The sequence below is a fragment of the Punica granatum genome, chromosome 2 (genome assembly GCF_007655135.1).
Source record: "Punica granatum isolate Tunisia-2019 chromosome 2, ASM765513v2, whole genome shotgun sequence".
NCBI lineage: Eukaryota > Viridiplantae > Streptophyta > Magnoliopsida > Myrtales > Lythraceae > Punica > Punica granatum.
Window position 1 is genome coordinate 11,829,814 of NC_045128.1, and position 25,488 is coordinate 11,855,301.

At 42.0% G+C, this 25,488-nt stretch overlaps 2 protein-coding genes across 5 annotated transcripts; one reads left to right on the forward strand and one right to left on the reverse strand.

Moving 5' to 3' along the window:
• LOC116193807 (receptor-like protein kinase 5) lies at nt 1-3,545 on the forward strand. Its single transcript, XM_031522551.1, has 3 exons — nt 1-363; nt 513-2,876; nt 2,993-3,545. The coding sequence occupies exons 1-3, from the start codon at nt 60-62 to the stop codon at nt 3,424-3,426; spliced, it is 3,102 nt and encodes a 1,033-aa protein (XP_031378411.1). The 5' UTR covers nt 1-59; the 3' UTR covers nt 3,427-3,545.
• Nucleotides 3,513-25,488, reverse strand: LOC116193808 (hexokinase-2-like). 4 transcript variants are annotated; one of them, XM_031522553.1, is made up of 10 exons: nt 25,327-25,488; nt 24,946-25,244; nt 7,237-7,384; nt 6,971-7,153; nt 6,477-6,551; nt 6,143-6,298; nt 5,499-5,597; nt 5,277-5,407; nt 4,968-5,049; nt 3,513-4,265 (listed from the first exon to the last, which is right to left on the reverse strand). In XM_031522553.1, exons 2-10 carry the CDS (start codon nt 25,215-25,217, stop codon nt 3,918-3,920), a joined length of 1,494 nt encoding a protein of 497 aa, XP_031378413.1. In that variant the 5' UTR covers nt 25,218-25,244; nt 25,327-25,488; the 3' UTR covers nt 3,513-3,917. The 4 variants fall into 4 exon arrangements, with proteins under 4 accessions (XP_031378413.1, XP_031378412.1, XP_031378415.1 ...); XM_031522552.1 differs by having other exon boundaries at nt 24,946-25,486; XM_031522554.1 differs by lacking the exons at nt 24,946-25,244; nt 25,327-25,488 and adding an exon at nt 8,249-8,630 and having other exon boundaries at nt 3,918-4,265.

A 25,488-nucleotide genomic window follows, 5' to 3' on the forward strand; every position in this document is an offset into this window, starting at 1 on the left:
GACTTCCAAGATAATCACCCAACCCGTTCACTCACATGTTCTGCAAGAGTATCTAACTTATGAGCGTATTGAACTCCTCACCCACAGAGAAAACGAAAATGCCCAAACTAACCTCAAGGGCTCATCCCGTTCATTTCCTCTTCCTCTTCTTCCTCCCGTTCTTCCTCAACCATGCAGAGTCCCAGCAACTCCAAACTCAGGAACAGCAGATTCTATCGCGACTACGGCATTACTGGGAAAACCTGCCAACGCTCTACCACTGGGCTTCCCCCAACTCCTCGAGTTCCCATTGTTCATGGCCGGAGATCACGTGCACAGACGGTTCAGTCACCGGACTGGTCCTCGCCAACAAGGGCGTAAGCGGTACATATACATGACATTCTCTCGATTCCATATAGTGTAGATATCCCTTTTCGGTTCATCGTGTTTGGCCGCGGGAAAATCGTCTTTTCGATAATATAGCTTTGTCCATTTGAAATGAATGCATTCTAATGGCTCTCTTCTTCTAACAGGTACTGTACCATCTTTCATCTGCGAGCTTGGAAACCTCACGACCCTCGACTTGAGTTACAACAACATTCCTGGAGGATTTCCAACGGTACTCTACAGCTGCTCCAAGCTTGAGCACCTCGACATCTCGCAGAATTACTTCGTGGGTTCTGTTCCATCGGATATCGACCGAATGGCCAATCTTCAGTACCTCAGCCTTGCCGCCAATAACTTCTCGTTTGATATCCCGCCGGCAATTGGAAGATTGAGTCAGCTAAAGGATCTCTATTTATACCAGAACCAGTTCAATGGCACTTATCCCGATGAAATAGCAAGTCTCTCCAACCTCGAAGCTCTAGGAATGGCTTATAACCGGAAGTTCAGGCCATCTACTTTCCCTGTGAAATTTATCACCGGGCTCAAGAAGCTGACTTACTTGTGGATGGCCGATATGAACTTAGTCGGTCAAATCCCGGAGACCATTAGTAATATGGAGGCTCTACAGTTCCTGGATTTATCCATGAATCCATTGAGCGGAAAAATTCCTAGTGGCATCTTCACATTGAAGAATCTGAGTGAAATCTATCTCTTCGCGAACAATTTGACAGGGGAGATTCCTCAGAGGATTGAATCATTGGAATTGAGCGTGATCGATCTCTCTGAAAACAACCTGACAGGAAAAATACCAGATGGTTTCGGGAAACTCGATAAGCTACAGAGTTTAGTCCTGATATACAATCAATTATCAGGAGAAATTCCAGAAAGCTTGGGGCGACTACCTGCCCTGACCGATGTGAGATTGTTTTCCAACAATTTTTCAGGCACTCTACCTCCTGATTTTGGGCGGTATTCTCCGCTCGAGGGATTTGAGGTCAATTCAAATCAGTTTACTGGACCACTGCCAGAGAACCTGTGCCTTGCTGGGAAATTGACTGGAGTTGCTGCATACGACAACGATCTCACGGGGGAACTGCCAGAATCGCTTGGGAAATGCGACAGTTTGCGGATTGTCACCGTGAGCAATAACCGGCTTTCAGGGAAGATCCCCGAAGGCCTGTGGACTTCATTGAATTTGTCGACAGTTAAGTTGGATAACAATGATTTCTCCGGGGAGCTTCCAGATAGGATCTCCTGGAACCTTTCCCGGATCGAGATCAATAATAACCGGTTCTCAGGGAATATTCCGGCAGCCATTAACGCCTGGAAGAGCCTTGTCGTGTTTGAGGCCAGCAACAACCTCCTTTCCGGTCCAATTCCTGTTGGCCTTACTGATCATCCTCTTCTAACAACTCTCTCACTTGGCCAGAACAATCTGTCAGGAAATCTTCCTGAGACCATCGTCTCATGGAAGTCCCTGACCATGTTGAACCTTAGCCACAACAAACTCTCTGGCCCGATTCCCGAAAAGATTGGTTCGCTTCCTGTCCTGAGGCAGATAGATTTGTCTGACAACCAGCTCTCGGGGCATATTCCCTCCCAGCTTGGTCTCTTGCTGCTCACTTTCCTCAACTTATCCTCAAACCGACTTACCGGAAAAATACCGGACGAGCTCGAAAATTCGGCGTATTCAAGCAGTTTTTTGAGCAACACCGGACTCTGTGCAAGCAATCCCACAGCAGTCCAACTCAAAGCTTGCAACGGTGGATCGCGAGGCTCAAAAGAAGTCTCCTCAAACACCCTCATCTTCATTGTTTTAGCAATAGCATCAGCATCCCTGACGGTTATCATCATTGGTGCATATATACCGAAGATCTACCAGAATAGGAAGCCGGACTCCAACTATACGTGGAAATTGACTCCCTTCCACAGGTTGGAGTTTACAGAATCAAATATTCTGTCGGGCCTGATAGAACAAAACCTAGTTGGGAGTGGAGGGTCGGGAAAAGTTTACCAGGTTCCGATCCATCAATCCGGCGGTTTTGTGGCAGTGAAGAGGATTTTCAACACCAGAAAGTTAGATTACAAGCTTGAGAAAGAGTTTCTGGCAGAGGTTCATATCCTTGGAAAGATAAGGCACTTGAACATTGTGAAGCTTCTGTGCTGCATTTCGAGCGAGAACTCGAAGCTTCTGGTGTACGAGTACATGGAGAATCGAAGCTTGGACCAGTGGTTACACCTAAAGAAGAGGCAGTCTAATAGCAACGATGTCCTGTTGGATTGGCCCAAGAGGTTGAAGATTGCGATCGGGGCCGCTCAGGGGCTCTGCTACATGCACCACGACTGCTCACCTCCGATTATTCACAGGGACGTGAAGTCCAGCAATGTCCTGCTAGACTCGGAATTCAATGCCAAAATTGCAGATTTTGGCCTCGCCCGAATATTAATCAAGCCAGGCGAAGTCGATACCATGTCAGCTGTTGCTGGTACTTTTGGGTACATCGCTCCAGGTAACAAATTAAGACTTGCTTTACAAGCAATTTATGTTATATTACTAGTGGATCTATGTACCTTGCCCGTTTCATAGCCGAATAATATGGTCCTAATTTGTAATACGTTCATGCAGAATACGCTCACACTACGAGAATAAATGCGAAGATTGATGTCTACAGCTTTGGAGTAATTCTGTTAGAGCTGGCCACTGGAAGGGAACCCAATGACGGAACTGAGGACATGTCCCTGGCCGAGTGGGCATGGCGCCATATGCAGGAAGGCAACCCAATTTGGGACGCCTTAGATAAGGAGATCAGGGAACCATGTTACCTGGACGAGATGAGCTGTGTGTTCAGGCTTGGGATCATCTGCACAGGCACCTTCCCCTCGGCAAGGCCTTCCATGAAGGAAGTCTTGCAGGTCCTGCAAAAATGCTTGAGCCGGTTGGATATTCGGGTGCAGAAGAACACAAGGGATGAGGTCTCTGCCACTCCCCTGCTCAGGAACTCCAAGCGCGAGCAAGCACTGCTAGATGAGGACAGCAGTCTCTTATGTCGCACATATTAGATCTTTTTTTTTTTTTTTTTGATAAAAGCACGTATTAGATCTTAAAGACATGCTCATACATACATGTACAGAGGAGAAGAAAGTTATACAACTGGAAAATGCCAGATCCCTTCGCGTCATCTTTAGCAACTACAGAATAGGTATCCCGTTATATTTACAGAGACAGAGATGGAGATACCAGTCAAGGTTCGGATGTGTGATTGTCATCGAAACTCAACTACATCTCTAACCTCCACTTCATTCACAATTGTCCGGTGAATGGAGATAATTAAACTAAGGAAATACCCACTCTGCATCCTCACCCTTAATTCATCACTAGCTTCGATTAATTATCGACCGCGATCTGTTCTTCCCAGGCAATCCAAGTCTGGCATCCCGAAATCTCCAGAAGATCCAAAACCAGGGCTGGGGGAAGCAGGATGCAGAAAAAATATACAGGGAAAAAAAAATTGATATATCATCCCAGTTCTTCAATCGCGGATCCTGATATTTCAGGATTCTTCCACCTCGAGGTATTGAGAGTGAGAAGCAGCAAGAAGGGCAGCTCCGATACCAGAGCCATCATTTGAATGAATAATGACAACATTCTCCGAAACTTCTTCTCCAAGCAGCTCCTTAAGGGTATTCTTCATGCACTCGCGGAACTTTGTATAAAGCTCGAACAATCCTCCATCTAAAGCTATCACTGACTTCTGCTTCTCCCCATCCCTCACCTTGTCCCTCCCAAGTTTCTTGAGGATGCCATAAATTCCTGCTGCAGATAATCGGGCCCCGCGGGTCGCAATGGTATCGCAGAGCTCAACAATCGCTTTTCTCATCTCTAAGGAAGTATTACTTATCTGTACAGAAAGAACAGCACCAACCAAAAGTGAGGGTTATCATGATTACATCGATAAAATAACAAATCGTAAACCACGGGGAACCAAATTCCTAATTGTCCAGTTCTAAAGAGAACCACAATGCAAAAGAACTCAGTGACCGCTCTAGCAAACCTTGAACCAGAATGGCTTGTTTGGTTTGCAAATGTGATTTTAAAATCACTACTTTAATCTAATTCTACCCACAACAAAACAAAATAACTCATACAAAGTCAAAGAGCGGATCCCATTTATACCACTTTTTTTCAACAACAAAACAAAATAACTCATAAAAAGTCAAAGGGTGGACCCCATTTATACCACTCTTTTTCAAAATCAAAATCTGATTTTAAAATCCTACTTTGAAACCAAACGCAGCATAAAAGTTACTTTTCAAATGCTCTTATTTTATATACCTAAACCCCTTGAAATCCTTTGAACTACAATTAAACCCATAGCTTGGCCAGTTAAATGTTCTCTTGTTCCCGAATGAAAACCAAATAAATAATTGGGAGCGGTATAGCATGAACAACAGAAAGTAAATAAGCAGGATTATTTCTCGCGAACTGGTCGAGTTAGCAGATGGAGGCGTCACAACACAAGACATGTCAATTCCGATTTCCCCCAGCCCTTCATCTAAATACTATATGTACGAGGAAATTTGAGTGCTAAGAGCAACCATACCTCCAAGATATCCCTTAGTTTGTTTCCCACCACCTTGAGGTCTGCTGACGTGTCGTCATGCATTGTGTACATGTGATATGTCCTGCATTTACACCACAAATTTAAGAATCAAAGGGTTCAAAGGATTTGCCAACAAACACGGATCAAAACAATAAGATAAGACAGCAAGTGAAAGATGCAAATGAAGAAGCGCGTTATTTTATCCAAAAAAAGGGGACCAACTCAAGCGCATTATATCTCTGACCAATAAGCAGATTATATCAACTGGCAGAAGCAGATAGCACTATAAAATTATTAGCACCGTTATACCTTAGTATGAATGGAATTTTCAGCTTTGGTGGGACCATATCACCGAAAAATTCAGCTTCTTCAGCCATCCTCAACATAACTCTCCGCAGAATTTCCGCAAGATACATACCTGAAATCATCTTCTCAAAAATCTGCATGCAGTTGGTGAAGAAACTGCATTAAAAACATGAAGCATAGTAACAATTCATCCCACTATACAGTCAAAAGAGAAATAACTGTCACCTGCTCTCCTGGGTTCATAGATTCGACATCTAGTACATGATCATATTCCGTAAGAGGGAGATGTGATGACCAGAAATTGCCCCACTCCATATTGATAACCTATTCAATTTCCCCAGTTAAATAGTCATCAATGATGCTCAAAATCCATAGAATATATTGTACAAGCAAACCCAGTTACTGCATGCTACTTGGAATTAAATCAACACTATACTCAACCGAAGCTCAGCTCAGAATTAAAGCATTAGTTATTCCCAAGTTCTTCAAGTTCAAATTGCAAAAGCACTGGTTAGGTTTTAATTTAACACGTCCTTCTGAATCTCTTCATCAGGGATCGGTTTTTGCACGAACTCTGCTTACTACTGCAAGAGTTTTCTGGGAAAGGAGGCTGCGAAAAATCCAGTGCTTTCACTGGTTTTGCTTAGGCAATGGAAATTACACATTAATTCACATTCCAAAGCTCAAGTACATTAAACATGACTCTGAGCCAACTTGAGCTGAAAAATGATACTAGATCATCCTCTCAAGCAAATTTCAAGCTCGAGTTTCTCAAGTCGAGTAAAGCTGCCTACCATTTGGTTCAACAGGACAATGAGGTAAATTGCGCAGATTCAAAAAGTTAACAATATAATAAGAGAAGTAATCACCATCTCTCCTGATTTTGGCAATGGTCCGTGCCATTTGGGAATAGCATTAGCTCTTTCAACATAAGCTGCATTCGAGCCAGTGCCCAATACAACAGCAGCAATGACATCAGGGTTATAGTATCTACCTCCTGCCAGTGTCCCAACTGTATCATTAACCTACATGAAATTTGAGCCATTCAAGAAACTGCAAACATGAAATAGCTACAAATTAACATATCTAATTGCCTGTCAATGCTCACAAATATATTTCAAACACTCATTAAAGCTAAGCTCTCACAAGTTAGTTACCCAAAAAAAAAAAGCTCTGGCAAGTTAGATGATGGACTATACATACCAATGTTGCAACATGCATATCAAGGCCAACTCTTTCCATGGCTTTAGTCAATTCACCAACCACATCTTCTCCAACCTAGACCAGGAGCGATACAGGCAAAGGTTATCATAAAGGCCAGAAATCAATAAGATAAATAAAAATGTCCAAAAGAAGATGCATTCTATATCCCAGAAGTGAAGTACTTTGACAAAATCTTGACACCTAGCAGATGAATAGGGTTAAAAACCTCTATAATCCTCCTTGAACTACTCGACAGGCAGCAAACTGTTAAAAGAAAACATTGGACAACAATCAATTGTTGGCAGCAACATTTCAATATTCAACCTTCCCGATGAATAATCACTTAATCTCAGTCATTTATTTTTTGGAAGCGGAACTATGAGCCTCAACTACAAACACAAGAGACACAATAAAAAGCCCCTCATGCAATACAGGGGAAAAAAAAAGAAAAAAAGAATCATCCTAACACAAGAGACAGCGTGATCGGGGTTTACCACGTCCTCTATTGAGAAGCCCTTGGTCCAATTTATAAGGGTTCCTGATGCTATGGATTTCTGCCTAACTGGGAAAGAGAATGTAAAGCCCAACTCCCTGTGTCTGCCAGGGAAAGGATGGGAATTTTCATCTTCTCCACCAACAAATTTTGCGAGCTCTGCAGCAATAAAATCAAACAATTCCTACAGTAGGAGTTGCCAAAAAGAGCATGTTAACCAATGAGGCAAGAGAGTTTGGATTAGTCTACTTCTGGAGATAAGCTTACATGTGAAGACCCAGTCATCAAATGTGGCGGAATCGAGACTGCTTCAAGTTCTTGTTTGATAACATCTTTTTTCCCTCCTAAATGCACCCGTATGACACGGAAGTTTGTGCCACCAAGGTCCAAAGCATAAAACAGTCCTTCCTCATCACTACAAAAGAGATGAGTTCATGGATACGCTTTAATGAAGTGGCTATGGGAGAGAGAGATGGTGTTTTAGCTTCTCACAAAAATAAAAGTATGCAATCATTTGAGACTTCTGAGTCCTCCAACAAAGGTCTTGACCTCATGGAACATATTATGGTTATTGTCTTGCAGCAGGGAAGCAAGAGCATCAGATAATTAATCCTTGAATCCAAGAGTCACAACCAGAGGATAAGAGATCTCTCAATAAATAAAGAACCGACTAGCCCCTCGCAAACAAAAGAATCAGGGGTAATGCCAACTTCGCTGAGCTTATAATCCTACAGAAGAGTTTCATACTGGCAAAACGACGAATTTTACAGAATCGGTCCCCCATGACTAACCACTTGAATCTCCATGGACAAGAAAAATCTCCCAACGAGAAGAGGCAAATGGGGGAAGACTAGTTAAACTCCAAAACTCGATTCAATAAGAACATGCCAACATACAGTTTCATTAGAGCTGCCTTAGTTTGGTATAAAGCTCAGAGCTTTCATTCCATGTAAGAAGAATTGAAGTGCCCACTTCAAGATTTTCAACCCATAAACTCTGAGCTCATTAGAAACCAATCAAGACCCACAAGACTGTATGCCAAGTAATTGCAATGGAAAGCCTCTTCACTCGTAAATCAGACAAATTTGACCATCTAATCATATACGCCATAATCCATCGATCAGGCAATCAATGTTCTCTCCCACTTGAGCAAATCGAATCGACCTCAAGCTCAAACAAAATTGAAGATTTTTGAGATGGGCAATGGGTTGATGGTTCGCAGAACCATGTGCAAACCCAGCAACAAGGATAAAAGTGAGACAGTGAGGGAGCGAGGTACCCATTGGGGAGATTGTCAACGTAGGTGATGATCATCTTGAGCTTGCTGCCACCCTCGGATGCGAGGCCGGCGTGCATCTCGGCGGTCATGGCGTCCGCCACGTGCCGGAGCTTCCCGATGGATGAGTCGCACTTGTCCTGGAACTCCCTCACAATCGCCATGGCCCGGGCCCACTTCCCAGACTTCTTCATCTGCTTCTTCACCAAGACCGCTGCCCCGGCCGCCGCCGCCGCCACGCACACCCCCACCGCCGCCGCCTTCTTCCCCATCACTGAGCACTGGCTTTGATGATTGGCCTGTTCGAGCGACTCCGTCACCTGACATTTCTTTCACAATCACATTCTTGCATTTATGTGCTCCTCGGGACATGGTTTCACCTTGAACCTCAGAAAACATTATAAAATGTCCGAGAATCTTTATCAAAATAATTGACGAAATTATGGCACAATTTTCCCGCTTGCTGGGCATAAATTCGATTTCGAACTCCGTACATGTAGCGACTCCTCCTAGTTGGGCTACGTGTTTGAGGGTGTCAGCACCTAATTTCGGTCCATCGGCTCCAAGGGCAAAATTGTCATTTTTCTATTTATCACTTTTTTTAAAAATAATTAATTAATTAATTAATAATAATAATAAATAAATAGAAAAAGAAGAAAAAAAAGAGAAAAAAAAAAAGAAGAAAATTTTCGGGCAGGGCCGGGCAGGTCCGGGCAGCGTTGACCGGCTGCCCGTGACTCGCCGGCCCTAATTAATTAAAAAAAAAAGATTCGAGCAGTTCGGGCAGGCCGGGCAGCGCTCGCCAGCTGCCCGCGATCCCCGCCAGCCCAGAAATCGCCAAATCGCGATTTTCGCGATTTCGGCCAAATCGGCCGAAATCTTAACGGAAAAGGAGTTGGAATTCAACGGAAAAGCAATTCGGATCGACGGAAACACGACCCAGCAAGAAGAAACGGAAATTTTGCTCTCGATTGGACCAATTTGGAGATCGGTTGATTCAGGAACCGTCGCCGGAAAATCGCGAAATTCCCCCCGATTCCGACCGCCTAAACTCCGGTGAGGCTTAGATCGACCACGGTGAGGCGTCGGCGGTGTCCAGAACCGTCACTCGAGCCCTCTCGTGCCGTCGTCGCGGCATCCAGGGGCGAGAACTGCCGCCCCCAGCCTCGTTGCCGCCGCTTCCCCCGATCCTGGCCGCCCTTCGGCTAACGGGCCTCGGCCCAGTTCGTTTTTTTCGCAGGCCTAGTCCAAGCCCAGCCAGGCCCAACTTCCCCAGTCCGGCCCAGCGTTCTTCTGGGCGGTTTCTCCTTCGGGCGGTCCGGTCCGATCTGATCCGGCCCGATTCATCCGGCGATTTTTTTTTATTTTTACAGAGAAGCCCCTCAACTTTCCGAACTAGGTAAATTCTCGACTTAGTGGCACGATTAGGGCTCCTTTCCTGAGTATTATTGCTTGCGTGATGGATATAATGTGAAATGAGTATTCTTGGGTCGCGTGGGTGATCGGATTTGTCCCGAACTCGATTTTACGAACTTTCTATTTTGTCACATTTCAGTCCAGAGGACGTATTTTATTTTTTTAAGATCTGCCCCCAATTTCAAAATTATTTTCAATCAAGCCCCGGTCATTTTATTATTTTCCAATCAGTCCTTGGATTTTTCAGAAATTTTCCATGAATCCCAAAGAACTTTTCAAATTGTTTCAATTTAGTCCCGGGACCATTTTTCACTCTTTTCAGATCTGCCCCGAATTTCAAAAATTCTTTTCAATCAAGTCCCAGTCATTTTACTATTTTCCAATCAGTCCTGGAATTCCCAGAATTTTTCAAGCATCCTAAGGAACTTTCCAAGTTGTTTCAGTTTAGTCCTAGGGCCTTTTTTGTTTTCAGATCAGTATAGATTTTCAAATTCATTTCAAATAAGTCCTAGGACATTTTCAGTAATTTTTTTACACAGTCCCCATTGTTTTTGAACTTTCATATCAGTCCTCGATTTTCTAGAATTTTCAAATCAGTCCCCAATTTTTTTCAGAACTTTCAAATCAGTCTCTGCTCTTTTAAAATCGTTCAATTCAGTCCCTTGGACATTTTCTAAAAATATCCAATCCTTTTCTACTTGGATCACCCACCAACCATGTATGTCCCCCATTTAAATATTTCATTTTTGTAATTATATACAATGTGACCATGTTGGAAATTAGAGTTTATCGGGCGGTCAAGTAATGGCTATCTCGACAGCTCGAAATCCGTAGACTAAAGCATTCGGCAATTTTTTAATTAACCTAAAATTCTACATACGGGATAATCGGGACGTTAAATTTGGCTAAATTAAATCACTTGATTTCTTTAATTGGATTGCACGAATTGATTAATAATTTGTAATAGCGTCGACAGTTCAAGAACTGTTAGTCATGCCTTTTTCAAAATTCACAATTTCAAAAGCACCGAGATACGAACAACGTAATCTTGATTTTCATGCACACACATATTTACCGATTCAAGGACATGATTACCGGTTCTTGTTCTGCCGTGATCCTAGCGTAGGTTTGTGCTTAGAATTGGTCAAAACATGGGAAAACAAATTAATCACAAACTCGGCTTAAATCAAACATGGGCAATAGTCAATTAGAGGGTTAGGTTTTTTGGGTTTTAGGTGAAAATACTTTTAATCTGTAAAAGCCATATTGTCACGATACAGAATAATCTAACAACAACCCACACATTCGAGACTTGACTATGGACATCACGTCTGTCGAGTCCGTTAAAATAATGCCGGATGCTACATACTCTATCCATCACCCCTTTTTGCTTGTTTTAAGGTAGGATTTGTATGCCAAGATACCTCGGGTAATAATCAGTTAATTCACGTAAATTCGGCGATAACAAAATCCCATTGATTGTTTATTTGAGCTTGCTTGTTACATCTTTTGCACTTGATTGTTATGCAGATCGAGCCTGATCCCTTAGGACTCGATTCAGACTAGGTCCAACGCCCATAACCGTCGATCACGGGATCCAATACCCCCATACACCGAGTGCGCATTTAATTTGATTTTCGGTCTTTTCCAAAACTATACGGTGAGCATGAGTGAAATCATGGCCGAATGCGAACCGACCGAGATTTAGTCATTGTAGTTGTCTTTTATTTATTTGAGAGAACAATGTAAGGTTTTATATTATACATATATTCATGTAAAATCCCGGTCGGAGAGTGGACGGTCAGAGTGTTTCTTCGAATTTACGGTGTCAAAACGCATAAGATGAGCGGAACTTAATAAAGCGGTAATTAAATTAAAATGGCAAGCCTAGACAAGCTAGAGTACCGAAAGGGCATGTGGGATATAGGCCCACACGTAATAGAACCCCCGAATTCAGAATTTTCGGCTCCGTACAGACCATTGCCTTAGCATCTTAGGTGTACCCCGTACCCCTAGACCCGGGTAACTTGCCGGCCCTCGACTTTCGGGTCGTAAAATGGCAAGTGGCGACTCTTTCTCACGTGTGTCTGTCGCGCGTCTCCGGGAAGGTGGACACTCCCAAGCCGCGTTGCATAGGCGCGCGCCCCGATGAGACGAAAGTCGGGTGCGCACAGAGGGCATTTTCGTAATTACACGAGTTCGGGAGTTGATGTCCCGGTGGATATAGTAAACTGGCAATTTCGTTCATGACTTACGCAAATTGGATCATCCGGGTCCCTAAAAAAAATGTTACATCGAATTCGTCCCTGGTCACATTGAAATCGTCCCTGGTCACATCGAATTCATCCCTGGTAACATCAAGTTCGTCGTTCGTCCCTCGTCACATCAAATTCGTCCCTGGCCACATCAAATTCGTCCTTGGACATATCGAATTCGTCACTGGTAACATCAAGTTCGTCCCTGGTCACATCAAGTTCCTCCCTAAGCACATTGAATTCGTCCCTGGTCACATCAATTTGGTCCTCGGTAACATCAAATCCATCCCTCCGTCAAATTTATCGTTAACACTGGACGAAAAAACATTGTATTCATCAATATCGTCCTTCTATGTAACTGTTCAATTTATTCCCTCTTTTTTTGTCCCGCTTTTATCACTCCCTCTCGTCTATGGTACATAACATAATGACATTTTTGATACATAAGGACCTTTTTGATACACATCAATCTGGGTCTCTCACGGAGCTATAACGGCAAAAGACCGTGGGATGGATTTGATATTACCAAGGATCAAACTGATGTGACAGAAGATCGAATTGATGTGACCATGGACGAACTCGATGTGCCAAGGGACGAACTTGATGTGACCAGGGACGAACTTGATGTGACCAGTGACGAATTCGATGTGTTCAGGGATGAATTTGATGTGGCCAAGGAAGAATTTGATGTGACGAGGGACGAACTTGATGTTATCAGGGACGAATTCGATGTGACCAGGGACGAATTTGATGTGGCCATGGACGAATTTGATGTAACTAGGGACGAACTTGATGTTACCATGGACGAATTCGATGTGGCCAGGGACGAATTTGATGTGGCCAGGGATGAATTTGATGTGACGAGAGACGAACTTGATGTTACCAAGGACAAATTCGATGTAAACATGGACAACTTTGATATGACCAGGGACGAATTCGATGTAACATTTTTTTAGGGACCCAGATGATGCAATTTGCGTAAGTCAGGGATGAAATTGCTAGTTTACTCACACAAAGTCTATAGTTGAGTAACACTTAAATTTCAACCAAGCACTATGCGGTAAACGATGTGCTATTATTGTTTCACGTTACCTACCAAACTCCAAAAATTTTCAGTTATAGAAATTGAAAAGTTTTTTATATTTATATGTGCAGACATATATATTACACCTAGCGTTCAAAACTTTTAAAAAACTCTGAACTTATTGATATGCACCCTTAGTATCTTCGCAAGAGTAAAACAAAAAACTCTTCTACCCCAAAATTATGGGAATTTCTCATTATCGTGAAAGTTGGTCTGACGAGAGAAATGAATATTCTAATCAAAGTAAATAAATTGTCATAATTGAAGAATATGGAAATTAACTTCCTCATAGACAAATATTAATCACGGCTAAATTTATAGCTATATGTCCATTTAATTATTACCCAGTCCTTTTAATATATATATATATATATATATATACACGCGATAATTTTAACCCGAGCATATACACAGGTCTTTCGTCTAGTTTAAGTAAGTTGTGAAAGGTTTTGGGCCTATAAGTTATTTGACTAAATATTCAATGAGCGTTACCGGTTCGTTCTGTTTAAGTAACAACTAACCAATTAAAATGCATGTAACTAGTGGAAATCTGTGAGACTATCGTGGCTATGTTTACTATTTACGTGCATTTTTATTGAATGTTATACTGTCTAAGTAATACTCAAGTTCATTTCAATGAAAAGACAGCGTTTCAATAAACCAATAGAAAGGAGACCGGGAACCTCTAAAGCAGCGGCGATATGGAGCCACAGTGATTGAAATCTTAAGTGTGACAGACACTGTCGGTAAAAATTAGAATCAGAATCCCAGAAGCAGCCGCATACGGCATCATTTGGAGGCAAGAAGGATCAACGACCTCTGAATCTGAACAAACGACATAGTCTAGAAGCAAGGCAAAGCTCGAGTTTCTCCTTAGTCACTCTGAGCGACCTTAGCTCGTTTATAACGTGTTGGAATTAAATGAAAATGGGGATAAATGAGCTCTAAAACTCTGCGTGAAGATGAAGCCATGCTCCAACTGCTCAACCCACAATCTGACCACTTCAAAGAGAGTAGACCATAACTGCTCAAGCATGGAGGAAATATATAAATACTGGAAGACGAGAATTTTTTATCAACACATATTTTAGCATATCATTAGTAGTCTACCGCTCAGAGTAGTGTAACTTATCTTAGATCATAGATTTCGAGCTCGTGGTCGCAGGGTTTTCATCAACAATTCAGATTCACCAATCTGTGATGGTAGGATCCATTCTCAACGGCATGGCTATTTGCTTTGAGCTATTCAACGTGGTTGCATCCTTCATCCTTGATAGAGGTGACCTCAGATCAGTGTCTCACAGCCTATTATACTCTAGCTAAATGGAAAGCAGTATAAGACATCCTTTGTAATTGTGGTTTGAGTTATGTTCTTCATTTTTATCTTTGTATTCCATCGACTCTATGATTGCAATTTAAGTGATTTCCGTTCAATTTTGCTTCTAATTATGTGTTATCTTCCTATCGTCAGTCTCAGAAAGTCCTTTTAATTATGACATTACCAAAAGAACCCAAAATCAAGAAGCACGACGAAGGCCAAAGAAGAATTAAATCGCCAACCACAAAACAAATTGAGGGTTTCGGTCAAAGAAGGCGTTCTTCTTTCGAATGCATCGAAAGATTCGAAACATCTTTTGATTGGTCTAGAATTTATAATAATAGTCTATGTTCAAATTAAGATAGCCTTGCACTTTGGAAATTGGATTTGGCTGCTTGTTATAGTGGTATTTTCCAACCAGTCACTAGTTTTAAAGTGTATAAACGACCATGGAACTCCCCTCACTAGGGGCTGATGTGACAATCGCCTATTCTAAAATTTAAATGTCATAAAAAAATTTGGAAAAAATATATGTCATAACTTTACAACCTTTTTACTTTTGTATTAATTTTATCACAATTTTTCAAAAATACATTATATCGCACATCATTTAGGGTATAGTGTCAATTATAGTCTGACGTCATATTTTTCATGAAAATTAAATGGAAGGATGATAAGGGGCACGCATTGGATGAATAGTGAGCTTGGACTCTTGCCATGTACGAAATACCATATTCCGACCTGTCCGATACCCTTTTACCCACCCAACTCCCCCACAATAGATACCCGAATCCCGTTCCTACCTCTTCACACTTCTCCCGACTCACTGCAATCCCAAATTTCTCTTTAGTGCTTTGTCATTTCTCCTCTCTCTTCACCCATGAGCTTGTCAGTTTCTTTCTTCACACTTCTCCCTCTTTTATTCCCATAGAAGAAAAATAATTAAGGTTTGCATTTCTTTGACATGTATGAGTTTCCATTTTCTTTTTAACAATTTTTCATCTCTTGTTCACTATATGAACTACAATAAATTTTATATGTAATTTTTTTCATTCTATTGATGATGTGGTCATTTTTAGAAAGAGCAATTCAGTATGTGAAAAGGCAGGAATGAGATTTGGATATTGATGGTAAGGGAGTCAGGAGGGTAAAAGGGCCCCACTATTCATTCACGGGTGTGCCATGTCAACCTTTCATTCGATTTTCATAGAAAATTTAATGTTAGCCCATAATTGACACTACACTCTAAATGATGTGCTATATAGTGTAATTTTAAAAGGTTATGATAAAATTAACACAAAAGTAAAATGTTATGCTATGGCATATATTTTTCGCAAAAAATTATATATTGTTTTTCAAATTTGATGAAGTTTCTTGTATTCGACCTTAATTAGAAAAACAAATTTCTTCCTGAACGTGCCCTCAATTCAAATTCTGCGTCCGTCTACCTGTGTGTATGTTTTCGTATAATTTTGTTTAGTGAAATGGATTATAATTACATTCAGTCCAAGGACGAACCTGGGATTTTAACTGAAAGGAGCAGTCCAACTCAATGCTTGCAATGCCGAATCGCGAGGCTCAAAAGAAGTGTTGGATGCTGATGTCTCAGAGCTGTTGTTATTCCTGTCGTTTTAGTCCTTTGTCAGTTAAGCAATTATTCTAGGTTGTAGCTGTTGTTTGACAGTTTCTTTAGTTCGCTTATTCAGTTTCCTCCGGTTGCTTATTCTAAGTATTGTGGAAAAGGTGTGTAGAGGTAGTTCTGCAATGTATTTTGTACATTTATTCAGTTTTCTTTTTATGCTTGTTCCTTGTACTCAGACTCGATTTGACAGCTGTGCATATACATTTCCTTTTATCCTCCACCACCCTCTCTCTGTCTGTGTGTGCGTGTGAAAGTAAATTAGCAGTGGTATTAGATTGATCGAGTGTTTTTTTGTCTGCATCCATAGAAGTTCAAGGCAAGATGGAGGCAGGTTCAACTGGTTTCTCTGTCATGGCACCACCGGTGTTCAATGGGGAGAATTATCAGGCATGGACTGTGAAGATAATACCTTTCATGGAGGGTAGTGATGTGTGGGAGGCTGTAGAGACAGATTATGAGATTCCACCACTTCCTAATAATCCTACTCTGGCTCTAATCAAGTTACACAAGGAGAAGACAACGAGAAAAGCAAAGTCGTGCCTTTATGTTGCAGTTTCACCAACAATCTTTGCCAAGATCGTGAGATGAGAGTTAGCCAAAGCTATTTGGGACTTCCTCAAGAAGGTGAGAGTTACGAAGGAGACGAGAAGGTGAGAGGTATGAAAGTGCTGAATTTCATGAGAGAATTTGAGAGACAACAGATGAAGGAGAGTGAAACTGTGAAGGAGTATTCTGATCATAGTGCGTGGGACTGACTTGAAGGATAAAAGGCTCTTGCAGAAGATATTGGTGTCTCTACCAGAGAGATTTGAGGCAACAATTGCATCTCTAAAGAACACCAAGGATCTGACAGAATTGTTGAGTGCTTTGCAAGCACAAGAGCAAAGAAGAATGATGAGGCAAAAAGCAAGTGTAGAGGGAGCTTTATAGGCCAAGGTGCAGTAGAATTATGGAGGAAAAGGCAAGAAATGGAAAGGGAATGGCAGTAGTTTTGAGATTGCTGCGAGTGAAGGAAGTGCAGATGCTTCAATTAGTAACGAAGGGGGAAATCATCCTCCTTGTCAGCACTGTAGAAGAAGGAACCATTCGCACTACAAGTGTTGGAGAAAGCCTGACATGAGATGCAAGAAGTGTCCAAAGTTAGGGCATGTTGAGATCATCTGCAAGGAGGATGAGGCTCGGCAGCAAGGAGAGGCACAAACTGCACATCAAGAAGAGGTAAAGCAACTCTTTGTTGCTTATTGTTTTACCTCACGTGTTTTAGATGGTTGTTGGCTTGTTGATAGTGGTTGTACAAACCAAATGACAAGTGATGAAAATCTCTTTAGGGAGCTTGATAAATCAGTAACATCAAGAGTCAAAATTGGAAATGGAGAGTATATCTCTGTGAAGGGAAAAGTGAGAGTAGCCATTGAGAGCTACACAGGTACAAAACAAATATATGAAGTTTTGTATGTACATGAGATTGATCAGAATTTACTAAGTGTTGGCCAAACTTGTTGAGAAAGGTTTCAAAGTGTTGTTTGAGGAGAGAAAGTGTCTGATCATTGATTCAAGTGGTAAGGTAATTAAGATGCAGGTTAAAAGCTTCAGTTTGAATCCAATGGAGATGAAGCATGATGATCTGGTGGATGATTGGTCTGTTAAAGGGACAAAGTCACTTGCAGACAAATATCAAAGGTGCAATATTGCTGTTTTAGAACCAGCAGGATATGGAGAAGCCAAAGCAGATCAAAGAAGGATATAGATGCATAGAAGGAGGAGTTGGCCATTATAGAGCCCAAGACAAAACTCGATTGATGGCTCAGTGAACAAGAACAGGGCCAGACAAGTGGTGCATTCTGTTTTCTTAAATGGTGTCATTCAAGAAGAGATTTATGTTGAGCAGCCAGAGGGTTTCATTATACCAGGACAGGAGGAGAAGTTCTATGGACTGAAGGAGACTCCCAGAGCTTGCAATGATGTTCAGATTGAAGAAGAAGAAAGCACTGATGTGTTTGTGGATGATCAAGCCAAAATGGCTATATCACAGAACCCTGTGTTTCATGGAAGGACCAAGCATTTCAAGGTCAAGTATTATTTTCATCGAGAAGTGTGGCAAAGTGGAGAAGTAAAGCTTGTGCATTGCAAGACATAAGACCAGCTTGCTGACATCTTTACCAAGCCCTTTATGGTGGAAGATTTGAGTTAAGGGAGAAGATTGGAGTTTTCAGCAACTCCTGATCCAAGGAGGAGTATGTTGCATGCCGATGTCTCAAAGCTGCTATTATTTGTGTCGTTTTAGTCCTTTGTCAGTTAAGAAGTTATTCTAGGTTGCAGTTGTTGTTTGACAGTTTCCTAGTTTGCTTATTCAGTTTCCTCAGGTCGCTTATTTTAAAGATTGTGGGACAGGTGTGCAGAGGTAGTTCTTGAGAGTATTTTGCGCTTTTGTTCAGTTTTCTCTTTATGCTTGTTCCTTGTACTCAGACTCGGTTTGAACACTGTGAATATACATTTCCTTTTATCCTCCACCTCCCTCTCTCTGTCCTGTGTGAGTGGGTGAGAGTTTAACAAGAAGTCTCCTCAAAGAGCCTTATCTTCATTGTTTTAGCAATAGGTTCAGCATCGTTGAAAGTCATTATCAATATCATTGGTGCATATATACTGAAGATCTTTACTTGGAGAAATCTGCGTGGAGAATTACCCACAGGAAGAAACTTAAAGAAGAGAATGCCGCAGCGGGATGCTCGATGTCCCATGTGCAATCACGAAGAAGAATCAGAATTCCATCTCTTTTGGGAATGTGACTCTGTGAAAAGGGTTTGGTATGCGAGCAGCTTGAGGGTGCAGACTCAGTTTATACATATCGGTGGCTTAGGGGATTGGTTGTTTTATAGGGATTGTGATGATATCAGTTTTTGCTTGGATGATTTACTGCCTTTTAAATGCATTGTCTTATGGTGAAAGGAATCCAGTGGTGTTCGACAGAAAATCTCCCACCGTGGGGTCAGTATCATCACACATCCTGAATGTCTCGAATGAAAATATATTGGCTTTTAATTCTGACCAAGTTTTTCACGCAGGGTTGCTCCGTATATTAGATGAATCTTGAAGGAAAGCCCATCGACCGGAGGAGAGGTCCCTTCAACAACACATTGAAGTGGATGGCGCAGTACAACACAGGGGACCTTCGTCATTGCTTTTTGGGGCAGCTGTTCTTCTTTATGATGGAGGAGATATTCAGGAGGTACGAGTGGAGAAGGTGGTAGGGGACGACCCGCTTGTGGCCGAACGTTTGGGCTGTAGGGTGGGACTCCAACTAGCCGCGAGACTTGCAGGAAGATCGAGTACGATTTTACCCGATTGCCTCAAGTTGGTCCAGGCTCTGGAAAATGGGGATCGATGGCCCTTGTCACTCCTTCCAATCAAACCAGATCTGATATCTCTTTCATTTGTGTATTGAGGCAATCTTATTATTAAGCATGTGAAAAGGGACCAGCTATATAGGGCTCATGGGATCTTCCAGAGCTTTTGAAAGGTTGTTTCTCCTCATAGAGCAAAACATTGTCGGGAGCGGAAGATCGGGAAAAGTTTACCAGGTCCCGATCAATCAATCAGGCAGCTTTGTAGCAGTGAAGAAGATTTTCAACACCAGGAAGTTAGACTACAGCTTGAAAAAGAGTTCCTTACTCCTCACCTCCGATTATTTACAGGGAGATGAAGTCGAGCAATGTCCTGCTACACTCGGGAGTTCAATGCCAAATAGATTTTGGCCTCGCCCGCATGCTGATCAAGCCGAGCGAAGTCGATGCAGTGTCGGCGGGTGCTGGTACTTCAGATTACATCGCTCCAAGGTAATAAATTATGACTTGCTTTCAAAGTAATCAATGTTATAGTACAAGCGATCGATGTACCTTCCCGGTCTCTTAGTCAAACATTTGGTCCTAATTTGTAATACATTCATGCAGAATACGCTCACATGACGAAAATAAATGCGAAGATTGATGTCTACAGTTTTCAAGTAATCCTGTTGACGATGGCCATCGGAAGGGAACCCAATGACGGAGACGAAGATGTCCCTCGCTGAGTGGGCGTCCCGCCATATGCAAGAAGGCAACTGGATTTCAGACCCTTTAGATGAGATCAGGGAGCTAAGTTACCTGGACGAAATGAGCTCCGTGTTCAAGCTCAGAATCATCTGCACAGGCACACACCCCCCAACACCCCCCCACCCCCGCGCCAACAAAGTCCTTCCATGAAGTCAGTCTTGCAGGTCCTGCAAAGATGCACCAGCCGGTTGGATATCCGGGGGCAGAAGAACACAAGGGATGAGTTTGATACCGCTCCATTGCTCAGGAACTCTAAGCGCGAGCGAGCACTGGAAGATGAGGACAGCAGCCTCCAAAGTCGCACATATTAGATCTTAAATACATGCTCATATGTATATATATCGGAGAAGAAGGTAATATAACTGGAAATTGCCAAATCCCTTAGCGTCATCTTTAGCCAACAATGGACTACAGAGCGAATGAGATGGAGAAACCAGAAAAGGTTCGGCTGTAAAAGTGTTCACCGAAACTCAACTACATCTCTAACCTCCACTTCATTCTAAATAATCACAAACTACAAAAATCCCAATTTGGTACAATTGTTTTATTGGCATTAGAAACTAGACAAGCTGTCCTATGAAAGGAGATCATTTAACTAAGGAAACACCCACTCTGCATCCTCACCCTTTATTCCTTACCTGGCATCGATTAATTATCGATTGAGATCTGTTCTTCCCAGGCATTCCAAGTTTGGTGTCCCGAAAGCGCCAAAAGATCCGAAAAGGTCCCGGGAAAGGAGGATGCAGATAATATACAAGGAAAAAAAATAAAAAAACGAAAATTTGATCAATCATCCTAGTCCTTCAATCATGGATCCTGATATTTTCAGGATTCTTCCACCTCGACATATTGAGAGTGAGAAGCAGCAAGAAGGGCCGCTCCGATGCCGGAGCCATCATTTGAGTGAATAATGACAACGTCATCAGAAATTTCTTCTCCAAGCAACTCCTTGAGGGTGCTCTTCATGCACTCGCTGAACTTTGTATAATGCTCGTATAATCCTCCATCTAAAGCTATCACGGACTTCTGCTTCTCCCCGTCCCTCACAGCGTCCCGTCCAAGTTTCTTGAGGATGCCATAAATTCCTGCTGCAGATAATCGGGCACCGCGTGTCGCAATGGTATCACATAGCTCAACAATCACTTTTCTCATCTTGAAGGAGGTATTATTTATCTGGTACGTAAGAAAGAGCAACACCAACAAAAGTGAGAGGGTCATCATGATTATATCAATACAAATCGCAAACTACCAGAATAGAGTGACTGCTTTGACCGGACTGTTAAGAACCAGAATCCTAACTGTCCAGTTCTAAAGAGAAAACCGTAATGCAAAAGAAGCAGGTGACTGCCATCGGCAAACCTTGAACAAGCGCCTTTCTCAAATCATTAAAATTGGCTTTTCAAACGGTCACCTCATAACATATACCTAAAACAACATTAAATCCTCTAAACCACAATTCAACCCATAGCATGGCCAGTTCAATGTTCTCTGTTTTCCGGAGAGAAAAAGACTGGAACTCCCAAACAAAAACATTCAAAAAGAAAAAACACATAAATAATTGAGAGATGGAACTCCCAGAAAGTAAATATGCAGGATTATGTCTTGCGAAGTGGTCAAGTTAGTAGATGGAGGCATCACGTCACAACATATGTCAATTTTGGATCTCCCTCAGCCATTCATTTAAATGCAATATGTTAGAGGAAATTTGGGTGGTAAGAAACCATACCTCCAAGATGTCCTTGAGTTTGTTTGCCACCACCTTGAGGTCCGGTGACGTGTCATGATGCATTGCGGACATGTGAGGTGTCCTGCATTTACAGCATCACAAATTTAAGAATCAAAGGGCAAGTGAAAGATGCAAATGAAAAGAAGGTATGTTATTTTATCTAAAAAATGTCCAAGTCCAACTCAAGCAACTATTATCAACTGCAGAAGCAGATAGCACTATAGAATTATTAACATCATTGTACCTTAATATAAAAGGAATTTTCAGCTTTGCTGGAACAGTATCACCAAAAAATTCAGCTTCTTCAGCCATCTTCAACAGAACTCTCCGCAGAATTTCCCCAAGATACATTCCTGAAATGATCTTCTCGAATATCTGCAAGCAATTGGTGAAGTAGCTGTTGTTGAATCATGGAGCATAGTAACAAAGTCATCTCACTATCCACTCAAAAGAGAAACATCTATCACCTGCTCTCCTGGGTTCAGAGATTCGACATCAAGTGCATGATCATAGTCTGTAAGAGGGAGGTGTGATGACCGGAAATTGCCCCATTCCATATTGATAACCTATTGAATTTAACCAGTGAAATGGTCATCAATCAAGCTCAAAATCCAGAAAAATATATTGCAGAAGCAAGCCCAGTTACTCCATGCTACTAGGGTTTCATGATGGTATCACATTCAACCTGATATTCTCAAATTAGTTGAGCCCAACTCAAGCTCAGGTCGGAATTCATGAATTAATTATTCTAAAATTAGTCAAGTTTAAATTACAAAATTGATTTTACATTCCAAAGCTCTAGTCTATTGAATATGACTCCAAGACAGCTTGACTGAAAACGATACTTGATCATCCTCTAAAGCAAATTTCGAGCTCGAGTTTCTCGAGTTGAGTAAAGCTGAAGCCTTCCATTTAGCTCAACGAGACAAAAGGTAAATTGCTCAGATCAAAAAGACAAGAAATAATGAGAGTAAGTAATCACCATTTCTCCTGATTTTGGCAAAGGTCCACGCCATTTGGGAATAGCATTGGCTCTTTCAACATAAGCTGCATTCGTGCCGGTGCCCAATATGACAGCGGCAATGACATCGGGGTTATAGTATGTACCTCCCGCCAGTGTCCCAATTGTATCGTTAACCTACATCAAATTTGAGACATTCAAGAAATCCAAATGTGAAGTAGCAACAGATTAACATGTCTAATTGCCTATTAATGCTCCGACATACTTCAAACACTCATTAAAGCTAAGCTCTCACGAGTTAGATGAAAGCTTATACGTACCAAAGCTGCAACACGCATATTAAGGCCAACTCTTTCCATGGCTTTAGTCAATTCACCAACCACATCTTCTCCAACCTAGACCAGGACCAACAGAGGCAAAGGTTATCATAAAGGTCAGAAGTCAATAGGATAAATAAAAATGTCCAAAAGAAGATACATTCTATATCCCAGATTTTAAGTATTTTGACAAAATCTGGACAATCTTGACTTCTATGATAAATAGGGATTAAAAACCTTCGAAATTCACCTTGAACTATTCAACGGGCAGCAAGTTTTTAAAAGAATATAGAGATTATTTTTGGACAGCAATCAACTGTTGGCCGATGAATAATCACTCAATCTCAGTCATTAAGCGTGCCGACTACAAGCTTCAACTATGGGAGATCTTTTTCACCAAAAAGCCCCTAATGCAAGACAGAATAATAATAAATAACCCCAACAGAAGAGACAGCTCGATCGGGGTTTACCGCATCCTCTATTGAGAAGCCCTTGGTCCATTTTATAAGGGTTCCTGATGCTACGGATGTCTGCCTAACCGGGAAAGAGAAAGTAAAGCCCAACTCCCTCTGTCTGACGGGGAAAGGGTGGGAGTTCTCATCTTCTCCAGCAACAAATTTTGCAAGCTCCGCAGCAATAAAATCAAACAATTCCTATAACAGAAGTTGCCAAAAAAAAAAAAGCATGTTAACCAATAAGGCAAGGGAAAGCTTGAATTAATCTGGTTCTGGAGATATACTTACATGTGAAGACCCGGTCATTAAATGTGGTGGAATCGAGAGTTCTTCACTCTCTTGTTTGACAACACCTTTCCCTCTCCCACCCAAATGCACCCGTAGGACACGGAAGTTCGTGCCGCCAAGGTCCAAAGCATAAAACAATCCTCCTCATCACTGCAAAAGAGATGAGTTCGTGGATACTCAGTATGTTTTCCGGATACAAAAAAGTTGACTACTTTATTATCTTATCAACTAACACCAATGGAAATGTTATTGGTAAGAATTGCCTCCATGAAACTCTCAAATAAACAATGTACTAAAGATTTTTTTTTTTTCAACAGCTATGATCAAGCAGCAAAGGGAGAGCTAGATGGCGATTTAGCTTGTCACAACAATAAAAATACAAAATTATTCGTGTCCTCCAACAAATCTCTTGATCTTATGAAACAACATATGATGGTTTTTGCTTTTGCAGCAGGAAAGTAAGAGCACTAGATGATTAAGCCTTCAATATTAGAATCACAAACATAGGATAAAAATTCTCTCAATACATAAAGAACCATATTCTCCCCAACAAAAAAAAAATAATAATAATAATAATGCCAACTTCGCTCTTGTAATCCAACAGAAGAGTTTCATATTGGCAAAACGACAGATTTTGCAAAATTGGCCCCTCATGACCAATAATTTGAATCTCCATGGACAAGAAAAATCTCTCAACAAGAAGGGAAAAGTGGGGGCCGACGCGTTAAGCTCCATAAATCGATTCGATAAGAACATCGAACACCACGGCAGTCAACCAACATACATTTCGATCAGAGCTGCCTTTAAAGCTCAGAGCTTTCATTGCATAAGAACAAAAGTGCCCACCTAAAGATTTCCATACCATAAAACTCCGAACTCATAAGAAACCAATTAAGACCCACAAGATGTTATGGCAAGTAATTGCAATTGAAAGCCCCTACACTCGTAAATCAGACAACTTTGCCTATCTATACTCCATCAGTCAGGCAATCAATGTTCACTCCCCGCTGAGCAAATCAAGACCACCTCGAGCTCAAACAAAAATCAAGATTTGGAGATGGGAAATGGGTTAATGGGTCGCAGAACGATGTGCAAACCCAAAGGTTGACCGGGAACAGAGGAAACGCGAGGCAGCGAGGGAGTGAGGTACCCAGTGGGGAGATTGTCAACGTAGCTGATGATCATCTTGAGCTTGCTGCCACCCTCGGATGCGAGGCCGGCGTGCATCTCGACTGTCATGGCGTCCGCCACGTGCCGGAGCTTCCCGATGGGTGAGTCGCACTGGTCCTGGAACTCCCTCACGATCCCCATGGCCCGGGCCCACTTGCCGGACTTCTTCATCTGCTTCCTCACCAAGACCGCCGCCCCGGCAGCCGCCGCCACCGCCACACACGCCCCCAGCACCGCCGCCTTCTTGCCCATCACGGACCGCCAATTGCCGCCACTCCTCTACAGATTTGAAGGAAGACTGATTGCAGAGGGGAAAAGTTTAGCTGACCGGAATCAAAGAGGAAGAGATTATTATTGATACCGAAGAAGAAGAGCATCAGAACAGAGCAGAGATGTGGCGTTCAACACATAAATGGGATCCGGACCGGACCCTCTGCAATCCTTCTCGGACCGTAGCGAATGATCAGTTTATGGCCAGGATTCTCTTACGGATATATCCAACGGACGAGGTCATCCGACAATT

Coding starts and splice junctions, on each gene's coding strand:
- LOC116193807 (XM_031522551.1), top strand. CDS start 60: ATGAGCGTATTGAACTCCTCACCCACAGAGAAAACGAAAATGCCCAAA. Junction 364..512: donor CGCCAACAAGGGCGTAAGCG/GTACATATACAT, acceptor TTCTTCTAACAG/GTACTGTACCATCTTTCATC. Junction 2,877..2,992: donor TTTTGGGTACATCGCTCCAG/GTAACAAATTAA, acceptor ACGTTCATGCAG/AATACGCTCACACTACGAGA.
- LOC116193808 (XM_031522553.1), bottom strand. CDS start 25,217: ATGGGCAAGAAGGCGGCGGTGCTGGGGGCGTGTGTGGCGGTGGCGGCG. Junction 6,552..6,970: donor GCTTCTCAATAGAGGACGTG/GTAAACCCCGAT, acceptor CTCCTGGTCTAG/GTTGGAGAAGATGTGGTTGG. Junction 5,598..6,142: donor TGCCAAAATCAGGAGAGATG/GTGATTACTTCT, acceptor GAAATTGAATAG/GTTATCAATATGGAGTGGGG.